Genomic DNA, 26,586 nt, shown 5'->3' with positions numbered 1-26,586 from the left:
TATTATGATCTGGCATATTGATAGAAGGATGAGCAGGGAAGGATACCTTGTTCAGTGGACAGGTGGTGATATTCATTGCTTAAAGTGTTGGCAAGATGTCACTTGTACAGGCACATGGTTGAAAGTTATGATCGTTAAAACAGGGCACTTGGAGTTACGTAATACCACTAATAAGGCACACAAAAGGCGGTTGGTTCGCATCCTGCCCTGCTGAAAATGGTTCTGATTATTCCTCGAGGGTCAATGTTTGTGTTTAAGCGAAAGACAAGGCGCATGAAAAGCACAATAAAAACACACGGAAAAGGGAAAAATTACACCTGGAAATGTCAGCATGACTTAAGGTCTGTGTAAAAATAATTGGCAAATAAAAGAGGAGCAAAATCACAATTTCAGTGTGGTACTGATGTACATGTCCTTCACAAGCAACCCTCAGGGCTGCAATCATCTGTCTCTAACAGCACTTCCACAGTGCCACTATCTTTCTTGCTCTGTCTCTGCCTTTGGCCCTGAATTAATTCCCTCAGATAGACACGCTCACACACATGATTTGTGGCAATGAGGACTGGGTTGGAAGTGTGCCTGCTGCTCTGGTGTATGACTCATGTCCCCCATCTGAGAGACCCAGGGAGGACAGACCTATATGCAATACATCAACCCATCCACACACACACACACACACACACACACACACGGATGCATGCTGAAAGACATGTCCACTTCCATCCTAACCCTGCATTTGTAAAGCGCTGATGTATATTTACCTTTGCACACTGCATAGGGTTACATTAAACACCAGTCTGCAGCAGTTTTAGTCGCATATGCTGTATGCTGCATGTGCTGAATCACGTCTGTGCTTCATGATCAATACCACTTTAGGAAAATTACTCGTGGCAACAAACACATTAGATCTCATGATCCGGGACGTGAGATTTTTACTCCGACAGCTACAACAAACAAACGCAATTAAATTGACATTCGTTTTGTTGCAGCAGCTCGGTGACATTGAAACGTGCCTTTCTTTTGTCAGTTATATACAAAACTTTGAATGTGAGGCTACGCCTGCATGGAGCCTGAAGTGCGATCATGCAGGTATATCAGGGCTGCAACTAACAATTATTTGATTAAGTGTATGTTCAATAGAATGTAAAAAGTATTCAGTTTCCAACTATATAAAACAGAAAAAGCAGCAAATGAACACACTGGAGAAACTAGAAGTATGGCACGTTTAGCATTTTTTTTTTACTTAAAACAACTCATTTTCAAAATAGTCATTCATTTTCTATTGTTTGACCAATCAATTAATAGTTTCAGCTCTCATACTAAGCATTGTCAGGTCTTATATCTACCACTATAGATCCATATCGATGGCACTGTTTTGGTGTGTTGGAGGGCTCGGGTCAACTCAGTTAAAAGTGTCTTACGTGATGGAAAGAGATGCTCAAAGAGATCGTCTGAGGGAGACTCAGGTAGACGACTGGGAAAATGAAGGAACTGCTTCGGAAAAAAGTGTCTAATGTGGAAGAAACAATACAAGCGACAGCGAAAGGGAGGCTATATTAGTAGCAAATCACAAATATATTCCATTACTTTAGGGGTTGTTCATGGTATGTAGACCCTTTGCAGCCCGTATGCAAAATGAAGATTCAGTTCGTGAGGGAACGATTGAATATTGGGGGCCTAATCAATGGCATCCTTTTGAGCAGATGTAGATTGACAAGTAGGGTTTTCATGTGAATTTGTAGTACCAAGTACAGAGTTAACTAAGGAGTTAGTTGATAGAAAAAACACATGTTTGCTGTATATTAATAATGGTTATATATACATTTCTTTCTGCGTATCTCTCTATTCTTTAATGTCTACCTCGCTTTATTCCTACCATCATTATTCTAGCCAGCTAATCCCGTCCCACAATCAGCAGATTGTGAGGCGATAGAGGAGACGTCGCTGCGATCAGTGTGTGTGTGTGTGTGTGTGTGTGTGTGTGTGTGTGTGTGTGTGTGCTGTACCAAACACAGAGTCTCTGTGTCCCAGAAATAGAGAACCTGATAGCCCAGCTGTCTGACAGCCTCTCTTGTCTTTGTGGTCCCAACACTGAAGTGGAACAGATCTGATGAGATGTGCTCAATCAAACGCCTGCTTTTGTTCTGTTCTCTCTCGCTCTCTCTCCGTCTTCCTCATCCCAATGTTCTCGTCATCCTTTTGTTTTCCTTCTCGATCCAATTTACCTCCCCATGCCATTGTTCTGTCTGTATGTATTATTTTGTGATGATGTTTACGGGAGACTCACAATGTTGACTCTGTTGATGTGTAAAGTGCAAGGCTGTTTTGGCATGTGCTGTGACTTTGTCCTGCACGTCCTCAAAGCATCTGTGCTGTGTTAGTTGGGTTAAGATGGATGACTGTGTTCTGTGTGTGCATGGTGCCTGTTCATGTGTGTGTGCGGGCGCGTGCACGGTGTTGTATTCCCAGGGGTTCTGGTGGTGTGTGCAGCAGTCGATAGTTCTGGCTGGTAAGTGAAGTCAGCCATTACTTCAACCTCACCGACGTTCTCGGCACGTGAGGTAGAGGACAAAAGAGACATAGGGGAGGGAAGGGAAGAGAGAAGAAGAACAGGATAGAATAGACTCGAGCGAGATGCAAATAATGAGATACGATCTTCCATCAGAGGAACATTATAAGTAATTGAAGAAGCTAATAGAATTGACCAAAACCAAGAGCTAGGTATAACTAGCTCTTAATAATGAATGTAATCAAAGTCTAAGGTGTTTGGACAGATGGTTTAGTGGTTTATTTGGACCAATGGTCTTAGTTAAGTCAGTGGGAAAAAAAATACACTGATGTAAAAAGATTATGAATCCCATTCTAATCAGCTTCAGCACTGCAGTGTTAGAGTTTCCTACAAGTGATGCGTCAAAATAGCAGTGACTCACGAACCCAAACAGCTGCATCGAAGGGAAAAACAAAAGCTGGGGATTATTATGTTCTGTTATCTAAACTGCTCAAGCACTGAGGGACTACCGAACAGTCTAATGCTGGGCAATGTGATATCAGGGAGGTTTTAACCAGACAGACTTCATAACCTCATCAGCCACAAATGTTGTGCGGCTGAGATCATGTACTGCTCCAATATCCCCCATTTAGTCCTCTGGCACCATCTAGTGGACAAATGAGTAAATACAGCCTCTTTTCTTTTGAGCATATTCATTTATCTTCTTCCTTAATTATTTATTATTGCTCATTAATATGTACACTAGTGCTTTAAGGACCCGGATGCACATTTAAATGGTTTAAATTTGTATGGATTTACAGAAATAGAACAGAGTTAATAAATACATACAGCACAAGCGGATCAAAATATACCTAAATATGACAACAGCTGAAAAACAACAACACTGTGTCAGTCTTTTCACTTTTGGACAGAAGAGATGTCAACTTGCCTCACACAACACAACTGTGGTTGCTTTTATGGAGTTCAACCCAATTTGGATTTGCTCCAGTTGGGGATTACAGCAAGGTCAATCCACATACATTATATACATTTTAATAACTGAATGGATGCTTTAATTTCCTGAATTCTTTTTTTTGTTTGCAGCATCAATAGCGTCGATCTGACTTTTCACTAATCCACAAGAGAATTGATTACCAGGAAGATTAGAAAGTTGCGCTCCATAACGCTGCAAAAAGCTCCTGAACAACTAGTTTGAGTTTGGTTGAGGATGACGTAATATGATCATAGTAAGTGTGGTGAAAGCACAGTGCACAGTGTGAAAATGGTTAAATCCGAGCTGACATACTCACCAAAGACTTTGCCCAAGAACAGCGTCTTAACCAGGTTGAACTGTGTGTCGGAGGCGTCTGGGAGAGTGTAGCTGACCGGAGGGTAATGATCCAACTGAGAGAGGGAGCAAGAGATTATATATTAGTTTCAAAGGGAGTCTGGTTCTAAAACTACTGATCACAGCCTTTTAACAAGACACCCAGCCCAAGAGCTGCATCAGCACATTAAACAAGATGATGAAGAAGAGATGCTGATTCATTACTGTCAGGCACTGTAAAGCTACAACACAGCACAGCCAAAGGCTCAATGGCTCCCTCTTGTGGTTAAACATTTTCAGTAAAGGGGAAACCACTCAGTTAACATCTCACTTCATACTATCATTGCTCATAAGTCACACCAGACCAAATGATTAAAGAAAACCCGTTAATTGTAACGTTTTTTTTCCCTATTTGTTTATTCAATCTAGTCACGGCTAAACGCAAACTCAAAAGCGATCTTCCATAACGATCCTGCAACACAAACACACAACACTTCACCAGGACTCGAGACGACTGATCACACATTAATTAACAATATGCAATTTCGAAAGTCGGGAACTTAAGAAGGAGCGAGGAGAAGCAGCGTGTTTACACAGAAGAGCGTCAGTGGAGACGTGCGAGCAAAGAGGGTGATGGAGGGAGGGAATACACACGACTTTAATATCACTGCAACATAAATAACTCGTTATTGCTGTGTCACTGAAGTTTCAAATTAGCTTGAAGGCTGCAGCCGGCGGTATTGATGAGAATAATTCCAACCCCACTAATTGGTTTCTGTGTGTGTTCCAGAAATAAAAGCTCTTCCTTCCTCCCTTCTGTCTGCTCACAGGAGAACTGTATCTCAGCACACACCCGTCTGCAGAAAGCATACCAGCGGCCCAAGCCGGGAGAGGGGAGGTTGATTGAAAACAATGACTTCTGAAATTTGCTTCATTGATGTGCTGAATAGCTGTCGTATAGCCTGCAAGCAAGGGAGCTGAGCCGGACTGTCACGAAAGGGTGTGTGTGTGTGTAGAATCCTCCCATACAGAGAATTCCCTCTAGCCTCTACCTCTCTGGTACATTTGCTGCCTCTTTCTCTTCCTGCACACACACACACACACACGCACACACAGCATATCCGAATGTGATTCTTTCCAAAAGCCCGGTCTCAGTGGAGCATTGTGTGGGTTTTGTTTTCCACGGTGACTGGAGGATGGGATAATGGGGCACAATTAAATTGTGCTCAGCTTATTTACTTTCATCTGAGAAAACAAATTGGCTGCAGAGTCTGGGAGGGCGGTCGGAGTCTCAGAACCCCACAAAAAGGTCCACAGAGGAAGACAGCCAGGGAAGAAACCTAATTTTACCAAACTTTGTCAATTACAACCGCAATTATTGGGACCCTTTCCCTTTTACGCTGCACCATTTAGGCAACACAATCTTCTCCTTTCAGCGCTGTTGGTGCCTCTTAGGCTTACACATAAGCAATGCAATCAGGGGTTAGACAAAGAGAAAATCTTTTTCCCTAACTATGTGCTCAAAAGGAATCTAATTTAGCCAATGTGCTGTATATAGTCAAACTAATTTACAGCACACTGAGAACTTTCATGGCAGCTCTGTTTGCTTGCGTAATCATATCTGAGGGACAAAAAAAGACTCCCATCACTAAACTACAGAGAGGAGCAGTGCAAATAAATGCCTTTTTCTTTCACTTCAATGATAGTTTGACCTCATTAATAAGTGAACAACTGAATTACAGTAATGTACTTTCCCTTTACAGAGCCAGCCACCCACACTAATATCAACCACTGCAACAACAATTAGTGGAGAGGAGAGGAGAGGAGAGGAGAGGAGAGGAGAAGAGAAGAGAAGAGAAGAGGAGAGGAGAGGAGAGGAGAGGAGAGGAGATGAGAGGAGATGAGATGTTTGTTGCCTGAAGGGACTCCTCACTCTCATCTCTAAGCCCTCACAGTAGAGTTTGGAAGAAAGCGAAAGCCAGAGATAGGAACTTATTTTGATCCAACCTTGATATATGCCTTTGATAGCGAGCTAACCTGACGAGATCTCACAAACCGCTTAAAAACCCAAACACTTGCTTCCTGCACTGCATGCTGTATGCCTGTGTGCACATTTCAGCAGGTGTTTGTGTGCGCATGCAAATCCACGCCCTGAAATGAGCCTCAGGGCTGTGATGGGGCGAGATAACCTGAATGCATCAAAGTTATCTTTGTTATTTTAGTTTTAGTTTCTCAGCCCCCTCCTCTCTCTCTGACTCTGTAGTCCTTCTTTCTTTGCTCTCAGATTCCAATTACCACACTCCTACTTGTCTTCCCAATTGTTCTCTGCCATGCCGTGAAAAACGAAACAGTTGCTTAACTGCCTTTAAGATTTGAAGCCCTGATTGCAGAGAAGTGAGACCTTTGCAGCCTCAGGTAAACACTCCACTCACTCTTTTACCCTGGAAAGTAAATTAGATCCACTGGCGGGCCCACCAGCATAACTCTTATTGCATCTGACTCAAATCTCTGCCTCTCACTCATGCTGTTGTCTCTCAGATCAAAGCAGCCGTGGCAAGGCCTCTGACGAGCATGTGAGCAAAAATAATAATGGGTTGGATACATTTCAGATGCTTGTGGCTTGCGATAACAAAATTGGCATTTTAGCCGTTAATGCATAATGCAATCATTTGTGATCTAATTTCAAACTCGGTAATTAGCAAGTCTACGTTTCAGCCAACGATAATTCAGTTTAAACAGATTTAGATTTTTTTAATATTTAAATTTAGCTTGTGAACTGGCTACTCGTGAAACAATCTGGTTGTAGACGTCATCTCTCAACTCCAACTCCAGCTTCGCATATGAAGTTGCTCATCGAATTGTGAACAAATAGCAGTGTACGGAAAGGTAAGTCTTTGATATTCGCTGGTTACACCGGAACCCCAGGAATAAAGCTCCTTGCCCCTCCTGAGATCGGGCCTTGTGTGCTCTTGATTCATTTGACAAGCAATTAACACACCAGTCATAATCTGGTTTGAATGAAAACTCAAACTCCTGACGCACGTTTTTATTTGCATATAGAGCGGGGAGGTGAGATCCGATCTCAAGTGGTCAGTCGAGACACATTCTAATGTTAGGTGTGAACGACGTATTTAGAGCTGTCCACTTGTGATCGGAGCACATTGTCACGCATGTCAATGCCTAACAGATACAGAGTAGTTTATCTACAGTTTGTTGTTTCATTGGTGAATCGTGGCATCTGCTTTGGGAAAAATACTGTTTGATAATGAACATATTTTCTCTATAATGCTGTATTTAAGAATTGAATTTAGTTTTTTGCAATTGCTAAAACACAATTTCTGAAACCAAGGCCCTCTTCGTGGAAACCCTACATGTAAAAAAGCAAAAACATGAACAAATTGTTTGCATAGGCAAAGACTTCCTCCCAAACTTTAAACTATCTTGTAATAGTGCTATATACTCCATGTTGTTCAGTGTTTTTGTTGTTGCTGTCCTCCTGAGCAGAGCTATGTCCTGTTCCTCGCAACTCATTAATGTGAGTGTGAGCTACAGTCATGGTTTCTGGCCAAAGATAAATTAACTACAGCTAAAAGCCCTCAAGGATGTGGGAAGGTAGAAGGCAGGAGGAATGGTGAGGTAGAAGGAGAGAAGTGTAGTGGACAGATGAATTACACTGAATAATTATGAATTTTGAAGTATGGCAAGTCTTGGCAGTGAGTTGACCAGACTGTCTGTTGGTATGCATGTCCACATCTGTTTACCCATGCATATTAAGGGCATGTTTGTACCTTGAAAAGAGCCCAGAGGCAGTAAGGCAACATGAAAGTTTTACTCATCAAAGTAATCTTCGTTAGCACACCTTCTGGCTCTACTTTTCAAGCCTTATCGATAAACGTCATCTATTTCCTCTCTACATCCGACCCCCTCAGTTCCCATGCTAATGTTTAGGTGGTGAACCTATCAATTAAGGAGAAAAACATTCAACGGACTGTTATTAGAGTAGCCTACATCCTGAGCATGGGGAGTGGTAAACTGGGGATATTGTTCGTTCATATTTCAGTCACACACTGAACACTGGGCTGAACATCAATATCTCAACACAACCAGGCAATGATCAACCAGTGGAGCACACAGTGTGTGCATGCACGTATGTGTTTGTAATAAGCAAATAAGTGGTCTGTTGCTCCAATCTCTCTCCATGCCAGTAAAAAGGGGGTGTGTTGTGTTGAAGTGCTCCCAGTGGGGTGATCAGCAGCTGCAGGATGGGATTTGCTCAGAAAATGAGGACGATTTCCAAAGGATGTTTCAGTTTTCAATTTTCTTTACAGCCACAGCTTTTCATTGCTCTACATGCAATGAGATACAGAAAGGGATAACGACTGATGTAGAAGAGGAGAAGTAATGATTATTGGTTGTCAAATGTACTGTGATTCATTCTGGCCAACACCTTAATGAAAGCAACAGTGAAGGAGCTAAATTTGTATTTGTCAAAAGAGACGGTGACATCTTGACACGATAGTCAATTAGAAAGAACACAACTAATTATATATTCACCGTCTACCAAGCGTTGTATGGACTCAACTATATTTTATCTTGTGTCAGTATAATGCACGAGACAGACCTGTCCTTTGAAAATAAAAACCGAATTGAGATTTTCTTCATCATTATGTTTACATTTGAATCTCATTTGTCAAATATTATATTTCATTAATTTACTTATATGTTCTCAAATAATAAATTAAACATCCTACAAATATGTTGATTCATAAATAGTGTTGTTATTCTCCTTATTCATACTTAATTTGTTCTAATGTTATTAATGCAGTGGTTGGTTGCTTTGTCAAATTACATCTATGGTCTATTGTTATTACAAATTTTATTTCTAAATATTTTTAATTGATAATATATATAGTGTTAAGGTACATCTTTTTCTCTACAATAATTTCAGAAATAGAGGAGATGCAGACCTAGGTCAAGTGCCTCATGGATGGAAAGTAATCCATGAGGATCCCGTGGATAAGATGATAGAGCAGATTCTCTCAGCATGATCAATAAATCCAAAGAGAATAAACAGGCCAGAATGAAAGCAAATAGCTGAAATATCAGTAAGAGCAATGTTACACAAAATAATGGACATGATGCTCTCCACACAGTTGTCTGCACCCTCATTTTGCGGACAGGAGATGAGTCAATGGCTCGGGTTAATGCAATGCCTCCCTCTGGCCACTAGGGGGTAGATAGTGAGCATATGATTGAGTTACTCTTTGGATGTTTAGGGATGTATGAAATGGCTGACCTATGTAAATCCTACAATGTATGCCACCTGCAAGCAATAATGCCACAAAACATGATGTGCAAACAAGGTATTCAAATTACACATTCTACAGGAGGCCATGCATACACACACTGTAATGTAGCTTTTCAATTGAAGAATTCAAGCTTTTATCATTTTCCTTTTTGGTTCACAAATAAGAAAAAGCAAACCACGCAACGACACATTTATCCTGATCTGGATAAAACCAGTGACGAGGTTTTACAAGCCGCTGGCATCCATTGAGTCCCCCTTATTTGAGTCCCCCTTGAGTCCCCCTTAAACTGCAGCCTGCAGCCAAATTGGAGCATTATAGCACAGAACAATGTCTGTAATAGTTTAGCTGAATTCTCACTCCATCCTTGACAGCTACTGACTGAAGCTCGGCTGTATCGATCCGCACTAAGCTGTTTAGCTGCACAAAACGAGAGTCAACAAAAAAAAAAAAAACACCCGCACACGACCACAGATACACACAAATGTATGTGCGCAAAGACATTGTCATGCACAAGCACAAACACGGTCAGTCTCTCTTGCTGTGGCTCATACACACACATCCACGCACGGCAAATACACAAAACATATGCAGCCCCAATAACACAACAGTGTGCAGTCATACAACGCACACAGATCGATGCATTCTCTCTGTTGCTGTACTTAGGCTGTCTAGTGGAAGTGGATTAACAGTGGCAGAGGACAAGCACTTTCATCAGAGCGGAAAAAAGAACAGGGCACTGCTCTCCCATTTGACTTAATGCTACTAGTGGCTGGGCGTCGTGCATGTGCGTGTTGGACGCTCTCCATGCTCTCCTTCTTTGCTTGTAAGTAGGATCTTGAAATTGAAGCGTGAGTCTAAAGCATCAACTAAAAGCCTAAAATATGTGTTTGAGAGTGGTCAGATGTGTGTGTGTGTGTGTGGGCTGTACCTGGATCGTGATGCTTCTGTCGACACGGGACATGTTAATGCTATGTGGCTCCCCGTTGGCCAGGTTACGCTGGTCCACATCTATGGAAAATGGCTCCCTCAGACCTCCCAGGTAATACCGGACCTGTAGTGAACCTGAAGACATACAGGCCAGTGGTTTGAAACCTGGTCTGGTTATATGAAACCTCACATCTCTTCTTTCCCACTTCTCTCCAATGGTTTAAGCGCGAGCTCTCATCAATAAGTACCTGAAGTTCAAGTTTTAGTTTATTGTCATATACATTAAAAAGTACAATCGTACATGCAAATGCAATGGAATGCACTTTCCCTGGCCCGGTAAGCCCTTAAAACTGTATATAATAAGAATGCATAAAAGACAAGAAGAAGAAGAAATACTACAATAATAAATCCCTGTGAGTTGCTTGCTGTTCAATTGTCTAACTGCCTGGGGGGGAAAAACTGACTTTGAAGCTCTGATGCTTTGAATAAATACATTGAATTTTCTAAATAGTTCTCAAGGACTGGCTGCATAAATCACGATTGCTGAAAAATCCACAGTTACATAGTTAGTGTATTACTAATTGACGACACTAAAGACTTGCCATTTTGTAATTAATTTTGTTCATTTGTACTTGTTTTCCTACACAAGTACTCTGAATGAACTGGACGTAAGGCCAGAATGTGAGGGTGATGAATAGAGGGTGAAACCCTGAATGATTCAGAGGGCCCACAGCTTGACTGTGACTGGGATTATAAATATTATAGATATCTTAGGCCCTGAGTGTCCCAAAAATGTATAGCAGCACCCCTAGGCAGTGTGAGTATTTTGTAGTTCTATTTTTGTGGCTGTGCCCATTGATTTGTGAAACGCTAGATGGCCAATTTTTTTAAAAACTTTATTTAATTGAAGCACTTCGCTGCCTGTCAGCTGCTCAGTGGGAGGCCGCTGACTGGAGAGGATTTTCGGAGATTATAGAACTTTCTAAACTGTGCTGCAAGGACAGCCTTTAAAAATCGACTTTGTAGCACGAACAAGCATTACTCTGTGCAGACTTCTCAGTGGTGAGCCGCCACATATTGCATGTGTGTGTGTGCGTGTGTGTAGCTTACCATTCTGCCTTAAAACCACAGCCAAATAATCCTGCGTCTTGGAGCTGACATACATCAGAATAGCTGGAGCGTTGGAGGTGCTGAAGCTGAAGGCCACTTCCTCCTTTGCTAGATTGACTTCATGTGGTGTCAGCTGGTGCGTCAGGATCTTCGCGTCCCTGCTGGCTCCTGCAACTGCTTCGGGCATGAAGTTGTACTTGACATATGTTCCTGCCTCAAAGAAACCCCCAACATCTGGGGTAGAGGAGAGAAGTAAATAAGAAAAACATATTAACACACATGTAAGACAAGGGGGTGAACACAAACAAATACAATAAACGCTTGTTAATGTGTCTACGCTAATACTGGAATTATGATATTATAGATGAATCTATAACTACAATTATCGCCCCACGCTCGTATGTCTCCGCCTACCAATCAAGTTGCCGATTACATTCACGTCTGTCCAAAATGTCATCACCTCATCATTTTATGTTTTAGAGATTTGTGAGAAATTGTCACAATTAGCATTTTAATTCTTGAGTCATGGCCAAAAAAACGTGTTTTGTGAGGTCACAGTCAAATTCTAGAGATATTGCGTTCATGAGAATGGAACAGATGTGAGGTCACAGTGACCATTGACCACCAAAATCTAAATCAGGATGAAAAATTTGAAGACATTCCTGAGATATCACCTTCACAAGATGGATGGACGTATGAGCGACTCGAAAAACAATACCCCCGGCCACGCATAAAATCCCTTTCCATCAAAATAACGCCACAGGGAACCGCACATAAACTCACACATGACGAGACATATTAAATGGCGAGAGAGAAAAAAGCACACACATAAATATGGCTGTGTTCAGGAGGTGTAGTAAAGTGGGTGTTAAATTGCTGTGCTCCGGCATCTGAAACCAAACAATATATTGTTTGCCAGTACATTAACAGACCTAATGGCATACCATTCCAGGAGGCTTATTGATTCATGTAATCAAGTGTTGAGAAGATGGGGCATTCTTTTTTCAATACTCGTGTTATGCTCTTGTTTACGTGTGTGTGTGTGTATGTGCAGGCAAGCACACTGTACTATGTCAGTTAGGGTTGAAATAAAAAAGGCACGGTGTGCGTGAAATTAAAGAAAAATTGTTCCAGGGAAAGCAATGAGCCTTGGGTTGTGTGTGTACGCGTGCGTGTAAGTGACATGGAGTGTTTCTTGACACGTTCGCCTTCCCAGCGTGGCAGCAGAGGAAATGTAGAACTACGCCTCTTACGAGTGAAGGATACGAAGTGAACACATGCATCTTATTTTTAAAGCTTCATGTCACCCATCGTCTCCCGCCGGACACAGAACAATAAATACTTCAAGCGAGATTACTTCAATTCAATACAAGACGTACGACTAGAAAATAGGCAAGTTCTCTGACTGGTGCTGGCGTTCAGGCTCAACCTTGCATTCAGCTACATCACAATTGTGTCCTCTATTCTGCTGTGCACTGATATTGTTTCGAGCTTTGGAAGTCTGGGGAGACCCATTTTACCAATTGTTCTGCGTTAACCAGGCGAAGAGCTTGTGAAGTTTTCAAAGAGCCTGCTTCTCACTTCGTCTTCTGATGCAGCTGCATAGTTCTGCCAAGATCCACACTGCTGGGCATTATTTTGAATCAGGCAAAATGCAGTATTTCTGTCGGAGCAGCATGCTTGATTGAAATTCTTAACAAATCAACACAACAAGCCTCAATATCTCTGGACAAAGGCCGTCACAGAAAAACGTTTTCTTCTTACCTCATTCACATCTTACATTACATTTATCAAGTGTCAGGTCAGAAATGAAACGTGTCATAAGAGTTAGTTAGCCAGCTTAAAAAAATGATCATTTTAGGAAGCCAGCAGACTGTGAATCCTCTCTAAATGCAGCTTTGTTTAATCTATAAATGTTTCCGAGTAAATGGCATTGTGCATTGTAGAGTGAGTGAGAAATATCCAATTACGTTAACCTAGAGCGCCGAATCAGAGATTTTTTTTGGGAACCAAAAAGGTTACAATTAACTTCCACCAACTGAAAACACATTGTGAAAGGGATAAAATGGAAGGATGAAAACTCTGACAACTCTCGGACAACGGCATGGTAACCATGGTAAAGGATGGTCAATCACAAGGTAGCCCCGCCCTAAAGCATACAGAGGTTGCCGCCTGATCCGGACATAAAACTATAAGCCCGAAGAAAAGACAGGATTTAAAACTTTAAAGAATCCGTTAACGGGGTAAAGGTTGGGCTTTTAGTTTGTCCATCGTCTTTACTATGCGGGGCCTTTGTGTAACCTGTCTTAGTCTTCTCTGCCCTGCTGAAAAAAAAAGAAGAGAGATTCTGATTTGCTGCCCAGAGCCTCAGCAGCAACACACGCACGCAAACACACGCACGCACGCACACACAAAAAACTATCTGGAAGCAAGGGATTTGTGCAAGCATGCAAACCTCTACAGGTATCTACGAATGTGTGTGTGCGTGTCCATGTATATGTATGTACATGTGCACATCGGCTCCATGTGACCCTCCAGGGCAGAAAAGCAGAAGAATGAGAGTGTATAATAATAATAATACTGTGGGGTCCCCTGAGCAGTGTGTAAATATGGATACAATGGAAATGCACTATGCAATTATGGCTGCCTTCATGCATTTTTCACTCGCTTGGAGGATGGGGAGAGAGGGGGAGAAGTTTGGAAAAGGAAAAAGAAAACAGGAGAGGGGCAACTGGGGGAGTAGAAAGAAAGGCAATGGTAAGAGTAGAGAGGAATAGGTAAAGGAGAGGTAAAGGAGAGGAGAAGAAACAAAATGGAGAAGCAGAAGAGAGAAAAGAAAATATTTTAGCTGGACAGCAGCACAAAGCGAAGCAAGAAGAGGAAGCAGTGAATCGTAGATAAAAGCGAAAGGAGAAAGAAAGGAGATGAGAGAAGACAAGGAACAATAAGGCAGATGCGTGACGAGCGAGGGGAAAAGGGGAACACAAGGAGGAGAGAATAAAGAATACAAAGAAGATGAGGACTGGAAGTACAGATGAGTGAAACGAAAGAACAGAAGGAGACAGGAGAGACAGAAGAGGAAGAGGAAAAGTCACATGTCATGCACAGGAACAAACAGACACAAAGCCGTGCTCTCTCCCTTTCTTTGCCTCCCTCTTTTCTCTGACACGTGCACAGACCGACTAATTCACACACACACACACACACACACACACAAACACAGACACACACCCACTTCGCTTTTCTGTCATCTTGTCACCCCCCCCCCCCCCCCCTGCCGAGAGCACGGGGAAAAACACTATTAGGCTTTAGGAAACAAATTAATTCACGTGTCGGGGATCAGCTCTCTGACTGGGAGCTCGCGGAAAGCCTCTGACAGCACTGCTGCTCTTCTCCCCAGAGCACTTTATCAAAACTTGTTTTGGGAACTTTAATGCTGCATCTAATGAATCCCTGTGAAACAAACATGATGTTGTATCAATATGCAACAGTGCAGGAGCAGAGCTACAGTGCGACATTTCTCATCTCTGAACTTCAAAAACCTGGAGCTACCCACCGCTTGGTGAAGCGACTTGCATTTAGTTTTTTTAGTTTGAGCTCTCAGCTCTGCATTTGCACAGTTTCAGAATTCAGCGAGTGCACTCTTACGTCCGGGAGAATTGGTGAGTAAGCACAATATCACTCTCAAGCGATGCCTTTTACCATGAGCCCGAACACTTTCAACACCGACGGCTGCAAATTGAATAGGAAGCGAGGACAATCACAGAGCACAACCAATGACAATAATTTATCTGCTACTACCGAAGGGAATTGCAAAAAACCCCCCGCAGTGTCGTCAAAAGGGAAAATAAAATCGGACATAAAATACTTCATTAAAGCCCACAGGAAGAGAGATCGATTTGTCTTGCTATTGAAGCTTGAAAGATGAAGAGCAGCATGAGGCATTCATAGTCCTATGATCTACCAACAATAGGACACTGAAAATGTCTCTCACCTCTTTTGCAGAACGGGCCGTCGTAGGCAGTGGCGGTGCAGTCACACAAGTAGCCGTTATACCTCTCCACACACTTCCCTCCGTTCTGGCAGTACATCGCAAAACTGGTACAGTGGCCTTGGCAACCGGGCTTGACCCCCGGCGTGACCGTGGCCCTCTCCTCCAGGTCCAGGGTGATGCCGTTCATCCGGAGGGCTCGGATGCAGCCCAGGAACCCCCTCTGCCCCCCTGCAGCACCTGAGGAGCAAGGAAGAGAGGGGGGGTGGTGGTAAGGAGATGTAGCATTGGGAGATAGGACCAAAAAACAAACAAATACAAAGAAGGCCAAATGGAAGTCAGGGTCACAGAAGTCATTCTGAATGTAAGAGGCTGTTTTAATCTCTTTATAGAAACGTGAATATCCTACCGCCTGGAGGAAGCCGCTGATGTCACGTTAATCGTTCCGACTGCGGCGCTGTTCTTGACACAACCTTCAACTCGTTTGATTTCTTCACGAATTAAAACAGCCTAATGAACACTGTGCCTTAATGAACATCTCACAAGTATACACACGCTAAATGGACGCACGAATGCGCATGAACTACATACTACGGACAAACGCACACATTTCACACACACACACACACAGCGCACCTGATGCGAACGAGTCAATACAAGCATTAATGCTTAGCCTTGGGCTGTCGATAGCCATTCCTCTAAAGCGCCTCCATCGTCATTCTGGCCCTGCACCATTGCAGTCTAACTACCCATTAACTTGGACAGAGTAGGGGTGTTAAATAGATTAATGTGCACCTAAATGACTATAGCAATAAACACACTCATAAACATGCACCCACAGGTACATATTCAAGTGTAGAAAAGCACACCCACAGAGGACGGTAACACTGTGTGGATAAGTACACCAGTATGGGCGCACACTCACGCACACTGTCATTAACAAGAGCCGAGGGGCATTTTAGTTATTAAAACCTCTCAATTGCATCCTTTGGATTATAGAAAAGCGTTCATTCAAGAAGACGTGTTAAGGAGACTTGAACACACACTCGGATTCCCCCCCTCAACAGCTGCATTCCCACGTACACACATCTGCTGGCGTAGCCGAACAGATACAACGCAGATCTAAGAAGATTACTAACACATGTACTTTGATTTTCTCCAGCCGATACATTATTAACATATCAGGATGCAGCAGGGCTTTCACACGCTTTCTCTACTTTCCATTCCCACAAAGGGTTTGACTTTTAGTGGACCTGTTAATTCATCTATTTTGTACCACTGATTGGCTGGAGGTTTCTGCCACCTGTTTACCCAGGTCTAAATCAGTCTCTGATTGAACGGACAGCAGGCTCTGAGGCCTGCAGAGACCAGGGCGGACACGTACACAGGTACGCAGGTACGCACACACACACACACACACACACACACACACACAGATTCTGTACAACTCACAAATGGTGTGTAATAGAGCCTGACTGATTCGGACTGAAGTCAACATTGGCTTCTCACAGAAATACATGTTTTAGTAAATATGGTGGCATACAGGTAAAACTGTATTGCTGCGCAGTAAATTGCAGCAATATTTTATAGGCTGCATTTTTGTTGTATGTGTGCTGTCATTCTTACTTCAGGTAAATATATTTTGTTCTGCGTGTTCATCGAATTTTACCGTTAAATAAATGATCCTTTCTTGCTGCCAATGATAGATTTTTATCTTTCTTTAATATCAGGGTAATACTCTACTGACAGAATGAATGAATGAAAATGCTGTATGCACTTAAATACCGTACAGAGTTAAGAGAATGGATGTGCAGTGTGCATGTTTATGTATGTGGACTGTTATTTTAAGCCCGATCCTACAATGCAAATTGAGTCCCCATCTACACCAACTGGCTGCACATCTGCTGCCCCTGCTGTTCTTCCATCATCATTGTATGAGTGGTTTAATAGAATGGTGGTATGTGCTGTTTCCTTCTGTAAGTCCGTCTGCTCTTCAGCACTGAAGAGATCCCCAAAACAGTGTTTGCCCACTCCTTGTTTATTGGGGATGCACTTTAAGATGCAATTTGTTTTGGTTTTAGATGAGTATTTTTGATTCATACGGCCTAAATTTAAAAAGCCTTCCGAACCCAGGAGGTTGATATTGTCATAGAAATCCCATTTTACCAGCCCAGTGGTTGATATCTGTTAGTTTACAGCATTGTTTTTCCCCCCCGACTATCTCTCTTAGAGGTCCATAATGGGCTTGCTTCTGATGGATCACTGCATGGCAAATATACTTGTGTATTGCAATAAGGCTGAATCTACAGCCATTCCTCATACATTTGTGTTAATGTAGAGCATGAATCAAACAAGTAGCCGTATGAGTGCATAAGAAATTACATTTTAAAAGATGAATCAAGGCTTTATTTTAATCACAACTCGTGGAGAGCTGCTGCAAAATCCGATCCAAACACACTCCGTTTGATCGGCGAGGTCCGCCACATTCCCGTTTGTGCGTACTGTGAAAACTGAAGACGTTTTGTCTGCATCAATGTCACAGAGGCATTTCATTATATTCATTAAATGTTACCTACTGTCTTGGCAGGTGAGCGAGGCAGGCTTCCCTGTGACAGGTGTCGCACACATGCAGTGAGTAGAAACAAGCAACAAGATGTCGATCCGGGATGACAGAAAAACCAAAGTAGAAAAGAAAGACAAAACAATCCAACCATGAGAGAATTGAGCAAAAACATGCAAAAACATTTAAAAAACAAAATTTGGTATGATCGTGAGCATTAATCAAGAGGGGAATCAAAAGAACAGATGGTGGCATTAAATTAATAAAATGTGGCAAGATTGATCGTTACGTGCATGTATGAAGTGAATTGGAGAGATAAAAGTTAACAGTGTGAAGGAAATGACAGCAGGCTGATGGTATAACATTTACTCTCAGGGCCATTGGAGCAAATGAGCCACTGTGCAGTAAACACTCAAGCAATCAAATGCTTGATGAGGAGCATATTGATTGAAAGAGAGAGAAGGAGCTGATACAGCCACAGATATGAGAACAAGGTGGGCAAAATAAAGCTCCCGGTTGTACTTCCCTAATGAAATCACACAAACAGATCACAACATCATCGTTGAACTCCTGTTTTAGGTCTCTGGGTTGCATTGTTTTTGTTTCTACCTCACTACTTTCAAACGGCCGCATCAATATCAATCAGAGGCGACGTGTGAAGTGACAGGGGAAGAATCTGTTCAGACAAAACCCTGACGCCTGTGGGGCTCTCCCCACTCTTTCCAAATCAAACACAGAGATGTCTATCTTTTCTTCGTGTCAGAGACCAAATCTAAACCACTTCCCTTTAGTGACTGGGTCACTTCCTCTAACGTTTTAAAGCATTCCTCAAATGAGGATTAGGCAGGGATTAGAAATCAGGTATGACAAGGTGCTGACACCTCTATGGCTGTTGTTACATACAAGTCTTTCCCTGCTTTCTCTCTGTCTTCCACTATCCCTTGTGTTGTTAGATGTGTGCCACACAGAGCAGGCCTGAGGCTTCTTCTGTCTTCCTTCGACAGAAAAAAGACAGAGTACACACATGCAAATGAGGCCGAGGCGCTATCTGGAAGCCATTTCGTTCCCGGTGTCAAAGTCACCAGTCGCAGACTGCAACGAAACCTTTTCTCGCACCTTTTCATTTGACTAAACGAAAGTACAAATATACTGAGAGCCAAATTGGGACATGATAAGGTGAGGAGGCTTCAGCAGCGTTCGGATCAGCAGAAGTGATGAGACAGTGAAATTATATTACAACCGGGGATCAGGGGGTTGAGGCTATCACATCGGGATGCCTGATTGGAATTTGGAACAATCTCCTTTGGGCAGAACTTCTTTTTTTTTCCCACGAGATAGAAAGAATTCTTTGATCCGCCTCAGCAGTTTTCCTTCTATCCGCAAATCCCTGAAACTATTTTAGCCCAAGAGTTTGGTTCATAGCATATTGACAGCTCAGCACAACGATACAGAGATGTAGAAGAATAGGAAGAAAACTGGACATATCTTGTGCCATGTGACCTGCTGATGAGCTTGAGACACATTGTGTGGAGAGGAGGATGAAGGGAACTAACCAGACCTCGAAATATATGTCGGCTTAATTGGTGTGATAATAACGCTTGATGGCGGAATGGGAAAAGCCAAAGGGTTGATATCGTCCTTGTGCAATAATAGTTTCTTAATCCACAGGAATATAAATGATGAGTCAAAGTATTAAAGTATAAAAGAAATGACCTCTATAAGTGAATTTAGTTTGTTTTAGTCACACGCCCTCACAGCCAGCACCGAGGCTCAGTTTTAACTTCATCAAGATCACTTACATGGATTCATTTCTGAGGATGTGCGTGTTCATGTGTGCATATCATTAAATGGGAAATGGCTGTGTGTGTGTGTGTATGTTCTGGATTAGTATGAACTTAATTAGTGTCTGTGACGAAGATGGACTGAAGCCTCTTTATGAGAGAACCCGGTGATTTCAAGTGAAAGCTGCCACGCCTTTAACTTCTGAAACAATCAGATGTCCTCACAGTGGATGTCCGCATCTGAGGGCAACATTACTGGAAATAAAGACAGCACAGAACGTTTCTTAAGTCAATCAAAGTACGGTTACACTGTTGATGTGTACTTACGCATTTGCCTTCCGCACATAAGAGCTCGCAATTACGGCGTGTTTGTCTCTGTGAGTGTCCCTTATACACAAAGCGGATATTAAATGTTGAAATTCTAATCAAATGTGTGTACATGAGTCATTCTCCCACATGAGCGCTGTTGATTGTTTGGATCGTGTGGGGGAGTGTGTGTGTGTGTCTTACCCACGTAGAGTTGGCTGAACAGCTCTAGCCGTGTGTGACCCTGAGCAGGAGCGAGCTGAGACGCCCGATATGTCTGATCCAACTGAAGGACTGCCTCTCTGACGTTCCGCTCGGCCATCACGCGATGCCATTGGTCGTCATTGAGGGGCTCGGCCGAATGTACTGTCAACTCCACCGGTCCGTTTCCGACGTCAAAGGAGAAGGAGATGACTTTAGGAGCTGCATGGAGCGGGTGAAAAATAGAGTCAATTCTCCTGGAATCTTAGTTGCCGAAGTCGAATGTTTAACCACATAAAGCAAACATCACAACTTTCTAAAACCCCAAAACTCTGTTCTGTCATAGTCCTCTCTGCAGGTAAATATGCATTCCATTTCTAATCTAATGGCTCATTTGCTTCAAGGCGATTCATTTGCCTTGTATAGATTTCAGCTTTGCAATACACGACTGCTCACAGCTTTGGACAGGACTAATCTCACAGACAGTCGATAGATGCCAGGAACTGTTGTTTTTGCATGGCATGCAGTTGTATCACAGCGGTTTATGTTTTTTTTTTTTTCTGTTCTAGACTTTTAGAAGTTTTCCTAGTTTTTTAGGGAGATGAAAGCCAAAGAGAGAGAGAAGAAACAGAGAGACAGTTGAAGATAAATGACAGAGAGAGTGTGGAACAAAAAGAAGGAACATCCATGAAAAATGAGGGCAGGATGGTCTTGTTTTTCATTAATTTTCATCATCTTAGAGTAAGTGGATTTGTGTGTGTGTGTCAATGTGTGTGTTTTGATGGAAATGCCATAAAGTTGATTGCTTCTCTGCAGTTCAGTAGCCTAAGATTCCAACAGAACAACAGGGGGCACTGTTATACCTTTTATGACTGTGGCAGGTCAAATGTTCATCAATATTTCTGAATTACAGTGTGTGTGTGTGTGTGTGTGTGTGTGTGTGGGCGTGTGTTTCCACCTACCACCTGTTCATTCCAGATGTTTTTGCTACTGCATTGGTGAGGTCACTATCTGATGGATTTTAACTCTGTAGGGAACAGTGATCAATCTGTAAACAGTGTGTGTGTGTGTGTGTGTGTGTGTGTGTGTGTGTAATCCCAGAAAAAGAGTGCGTGTGTGTGTTCTTATTTCAACCCCTCTCTCTCAACTTGACACAGTCGGTAAATTATGTCCACACGACGAGACATTTTGAGACACAACTAACTCGACATACTAGATATTATACAGCTTTACATATATTAAAGCTAAGTAGCTTTTCTCTTTCCTGACTGGAAGACTCTGTTGGTTTGGATCCACAATTTTATGATTCGAGTTATCATACGTCGTTTCTGACAACATATGCTCCATAACGTGTGGACCAAAGGTGTTTAATTAATGCTTGTCACTGCGAAATGTCAAAGGAATCATTTTTGCCTTGACCTATGGAGGGAACGAAGCAACAGTATGAAAACAATGAGGGTATTATTTCGGCTGCTGGAAAGATGATTTGCAATTGTCAAATTAAAACCCAATTTGACTCTCTCCTTAATGTGGTACTACTGTGAGGCTGCTGTATAAAAGCTGTGTATTCTGGGTGGTGCCATATTGGGTTACTGGCACCAGTGTGCTGCAGTCTTGGAGATGATGAATAACTACTTCACAGCTTTATATATTACTGCTGCATTATAGCTTCATTAGGCTCAGGTATTAGAAAGGATGATTTTATGTAGCGGTTAATTGGGAAAGCAACATCATTTTTTCCCTTTGCCCAATCAATATGCCGAGCCCCTTTCTCCTTTTCATATTGCTTTTATCTAATTATCTGTTTCACTCCTCTTCCATTTTTCAAACTCTTGATTCCAGTTCACACGACACAAATAGTTATTCTGTTGTCTTTGTTCTTTTGTTTGCTTGTTCTTTCTTGTCTTTCCAGCATCCCCACAGTCCCGTGTCTCCCCTTCTTTCCCTACTTCCTCCATTCTTTCATTTCTTCAGTATTTGTTGTTTTGCTTCTTCATATTAAGCTTGGTTTCTTGCACTCACCGATCTCTTATGAAGCAGTCACTTTGCCACCCCCCCCCCACCCCATCCTCCCTTCGTTCCTTCCTTCCTTGATCCCTTTCTTGCAGACATTATCCCTTCCGCTTGAGGTGAGATACAAGTACACCAGAAATCTTCTCAGCAAAAGCTTGTCTGGATGTGCATGAACCTATAAGCTCTGACAATGCTTAAACATTCAACATCCCACAAAACACAACACAGTGAGCCACAGAGTGTAAGCCCCCTGACAGCTTCTAGTGCACTGAATTAATGACGCCTCTATGCACAGAGCAAGGCTGAAGGGCAGGGAGGAGCGACATCAGTTATTTTAAATGTTGAAAGAAAGCCAAACATATGTCAGAATACCCCGATAGAAACAAAGGTATAGCAATGCTGCTATAGCAACGCCGGAGGGCATGCGAGTGTGTGTTTAATTGTTTCTGTTTAAGCAGCACTGCAAAGCAAGATGGATGCCCTCCAACTTTCGTTTTTTATACTCCGTCCACAGGCAGGAATGAAAACTCAAGTACCCTCAGGGCACAGAGCTTGCCTCATCTATTTAAATAGCTGTGATGGATGATAGAAGCGTTAACGTAGGCTTTTGTGTGTGAGATACACTGACATGTTAGCCTAGAGAAAAATATTTTTTTCTCTTCGCTTTCTATTAATCTTTCAATATGTAGGCTTAAGGAGCTAAATTATGCTTCAGTCTTTACGTCAAATCTCACTGCTTGTGTGGCTGTGCATATACTATGTGCATGTGTGTTTGTCTGACGTGAAGTTTCACTTTGCAGTTTTTCAGCTTTCTTCAGATGGCTGGCAGAGTATTTTCTCTGTGACCTCTTTTCTGTTGTACTCGCTAAATCTTTGTTGTTTGTTTCATTTGCTTTGTTCGTCTTTTGCTCTGTGTTCTCCATCCCTAGGACGGCCGGAGCAGTGACGCGTTAAAGCAACTCCTCAAAAGCGACGCATCGCTTTGTGAACAAGAAAAGACTCTTCAAATAAAACTTTATGCTATCAGCAAAAAACATGCATGCCCACAATCCAAAGAATCCCGAGTACTTCTTTATGTTCTTAATGTGTACACAGAACAGATATAGTGAGATAAATATTCCCATGTGACAGTTTTTGGAGAAAAGTCTGAAAAATGTCTGTAGTGGTGGCTGGTTGCTTTTCTATTTAGTAGATAACTTCATATTGCTTTACAAGTCATAGAGGCATCTGAGAACTTTCGAAAGCTAGAGATGCAGCCGTGCTGAACTTCAGATGTAAACTTTGTGTCAGTCTGGTCTTCACATAAAAAAGGCAATCATAAATATATAAGCCGATGTCCGAGCGGGAAAGAGCATTTCCCAGCTGGATGCCAGACTGAAAGTGTTTATAACCTTTGGGCAAGACTATCACTGTAATTGCAGAGCCTCTTAAAGACTCAAAACATGGCACGTACATACTTTCCACTGAGACACAGAGCACCACAGAAGTCAAGCCTTTCTGTATTTAGGGAGCTTTCTATCTGTCCCCAATCCTGTTACCAGTCCAGTTGACATGGTTCAGAATATGTCTTCTATATCTCAAATCCGTCGATGTTATTAAGATTGAAAGAGGAAAAGTGTCCACCTGATGGCTTTGAGTCTTCTGAGGTCACAATGACGTGTGTTTTGTGGTCATGTGTGTGTTTTGAGCTCCTGCAATGGCACAGCTATGCTATTCTGGCCCAATGCTAGTTATTTCATACCTTGACGGGATTGTAGCAGATACAGTTTTTGCACCAGCGAGAGGGCCGAGATTCGGTGTGTATTTATGTGTGTGAGCGTGCATGTGTGTGCATGCAAGTTGCTTTGTGAGAGTGTGTCTAAACGTGTGCTGTGGGGCAAAACGTAAGATGATAGCAAGGGAGAGGGGAGAGGAAATCGATGTGGGGCATTTTAAAAGCCCCGGGGGAGACACACAAACACACACACACACACACACACACACACACACACACACACACACACACACACACACACACACACACACTCTCTATCTCCTCTGGCCTGCTGTGCAGCCGTGGCAGACTAGGTACTTACTATATGTGTGTTTTTTCGTGTGCACGTTTAGAAGACAAAGACCAATCCCCTTTGGCAAACTTCTCTCTGTACTTGCATGTACAGTGTAGTGTCAGCACATCGGGGTTTTTTCCAGCAGGAATAAGCGTGTGCATGCATTGGTGTGCATATGACTTTGTGTAAAACCAAGATTAACTGTAAGAAAGATTTGGGGAAAGAAAATGAAAAGTTTATGCAGCATTTAGGTCGCAAACCAGCTGAGATAATGTCACCTTGTGTAGAAAGCACTTTGGCTCAAAAATCATTGATATTTGTGTCTATTCAGTGGCCACGAGCACCAGCAGCAAATGGTAAGCGAGCCTCTCTGACAACACATGTTCAAATTCCTTTGAGATTTGAATATTTTTGATCAATGCGGCTCCACTGAGGCCACTGGGATGTTGATTTGAGACGTTGGAACACGATCATAGACACCTACATGACATCAATGACGCGTCTCTGAAAGGACGTAAAGAATGTGAAATGGGGTGGTCCAAAACTGTCCCACTTTTTAATATGTAAGACGCTTTGTTCTTCTCTCCTCTGTTGCCATTTCTTCCATTTCTTTGATAAGAAAGCAGAGATGTTCATGAGTAACTCTGAAGTCAAAATGAAAATGAAATTTAAAGTCTCTGTATCAAGTCAAGAGTTAGAGTCAAGTATAAAGTCTAAAATGTTACTTAATATGTCTATGCCAATAGCACTGTCTCCTTTTGGATTTTAATCAATTTTAATGTTTTGGTGTAATTGATTATCACGCTGCATCGCGCATTTGCTCTGCTCGCTCTGTCGTGCTGAGCTCCTCCAACTACACACACATAGTATTGTATATATATAGTGACTTTGCTGTTGTTTTTTAAATACTATATATGTTTTTAAAAGCAATTATTTCATAATCTAGTTCTCCAACACGCGTGGAGGGCTGAGCAGAGCGGTATTTAGTTGGTTGCAATCTGCAACACACCCCTGGATGCCACTAAATCTTGCACACTGTTCCTTTGAAACTCACTTACATCGTTTTCCCGAAGATTCACTAATGTTTTCCTATTTGGGATTTGTTCTGCGGTAAGAACAGAATCTATGCACGCTCAAGTGCACACGTATGCACATTTGACTGCTGACATGTTCATACAAAATGATTGGTGAAAGCATTCTCTCCAGCTCTCCAGTTGCATAACGTTGCAATCATTTTATAAATATCTTTAAAATATTTTTAATGAATTATTTCACAAAGCACAAACAGCTTTGTCGATTATCTGTGCAGTTTTAATATCAACTAAATCACAACATTTGAATGCAATTTAATAAATCGTACATTGGTTGGTTCATAAGATTCCGATCAATTCACAATTCTTATCGCTCTCTTCTGTAGCGTGAACATTGGATTAGTGTTGGTTTTGTTTCCCCGTACCTCCTCAAAGCAGTTAATGAATGGAACCACGAGAGAACACGATTGTATATAATTTATGATTCAAGATATCTTTAGTTCTGGATAATATTGCAAGGGTTTTAGCATTTTTTGTTTTTCCATTATGTGTGGTTTCTAACATAATTCATGCCGAGCCCAGAATTGTATATTCATACACTCTTTCTATACTAACATCATTTATCATAATCTTCACGTGATTATTGATTTGCGGATTACCAAATAATCAATTATAATAAACTGCTCTTTAGACTTTTCTTTGGGCATTTCAATTTCTGTGTGTGCAGACGGCCTTGCAGTCTCATGCCCTCGTGTGTAGCTGCCAGGGTGTCTCCTTATGCTAATTAAGACTGGGACATGCCTTCAATTTGACAGAACAATGGGATTAATCATCATCAGAACAAAGGGAGGAACAATTCTGTGGTTTTATCAACACACCATCAATCTGACGTCGACTTTTCTCAAGAACAAATTTCAGAAAAAAGGTATTCCACATCAGCTTGGTGATAATCTCCTCTTGTCGTAGGCATCACAGATGATGTAAGGTTGTGCTTTATTTCAGAGTGATCTCAGTGTGTTCATATGCATCACTTTTTCTCTCTCCACTGTGAGATCCTGGAAATCTGCCACAGCTCAGAACAACAGGCTGTAGTTTTGACCTTTTGGCAGGAGAAGCTTGTGAAAGATAAGGTTTGCAAAATTAAGCAGGCAACACCTGTTATGCTAATGTGTCAAATACATATCGAAACACATTTTATCATACTCATCTCAGTTTTCAGAGGTTAGCTACAGAATGTCAAATAAATCAACTTGAGTGTTTAAGTGTTTCTGTCAGCCGAGTTAACGAAATACAGATTGCAATTCAATATTTTAGATATTTTTAACGAGCATAGTTTTTTTCTAATGCTGAAAATGTATTTTGTAGACTTTTTAAATGGTTCACATATCGATTTTTGGTGTGATGTGACACTGCAGATGTTTCCTGCATGGGAATATGTCCATCTTTTGAACGTGTGCTGGTACACACATCACGAAATACACACAAGATTACCCA

At 42.0% G+C, this 26,586-nt stretch overlaps 1 protein-coding gene across 1 annotated transcript in view; it reads right to left on the bottom strand.

Annotated features, from left to right (window-relative positions):
* The window catches only part of cntnap2a (contactin associated protein 2a), a gene marked incomplete at its 5' end in the record, with an annotated part of 287,541 nt that overhangs the window by 9,396 nt on the left and 251,559 nt on the right, over positions 1–26,586 (bottom strand). Inside the window, 6 exons of the mRNA XM_079292505.1 lie at positions 3,799–3,892; positions 10,053–10,186; positions 11,162–11,395; positions 15,156–15,392; positions 17,729–17,758; positions 20,004–20,222. Coding sequence (XP_079148631.1) covers positions 3,799–3,892; positions 10,053–10,186; positions 11,162–11,395; positions 15,156–15,392; positions 17,729–17,758; positions 20,004–20,222 — 948 coding nt within the window. The remainder of the gene's footprint in view (positions 1–3,798; positions 3,893–10,052; positions 10,187–11,161; positions 11,396–15,155; positions 15,393–17,728; positions 17,759–20,003; positions 20,223–26,586) is intronic.

This window comes from Melanostigma gelatinosum (assembly GCF_949748355.1).
Source record: "Melanostigma gelatinosum genome assembly, chromosome: 20".
Lineage (NCBI taxonomy): Eukaryota > Metazoa > Chordata > Actinopteri > Perciformes > Zoarcidae > Melanostigma > Melanostigma gelatinosum.
Note: the sequence above shows the minus strand (reverse complement) of the source record. Positions and strands in the feature narration are given on the sequence as shown.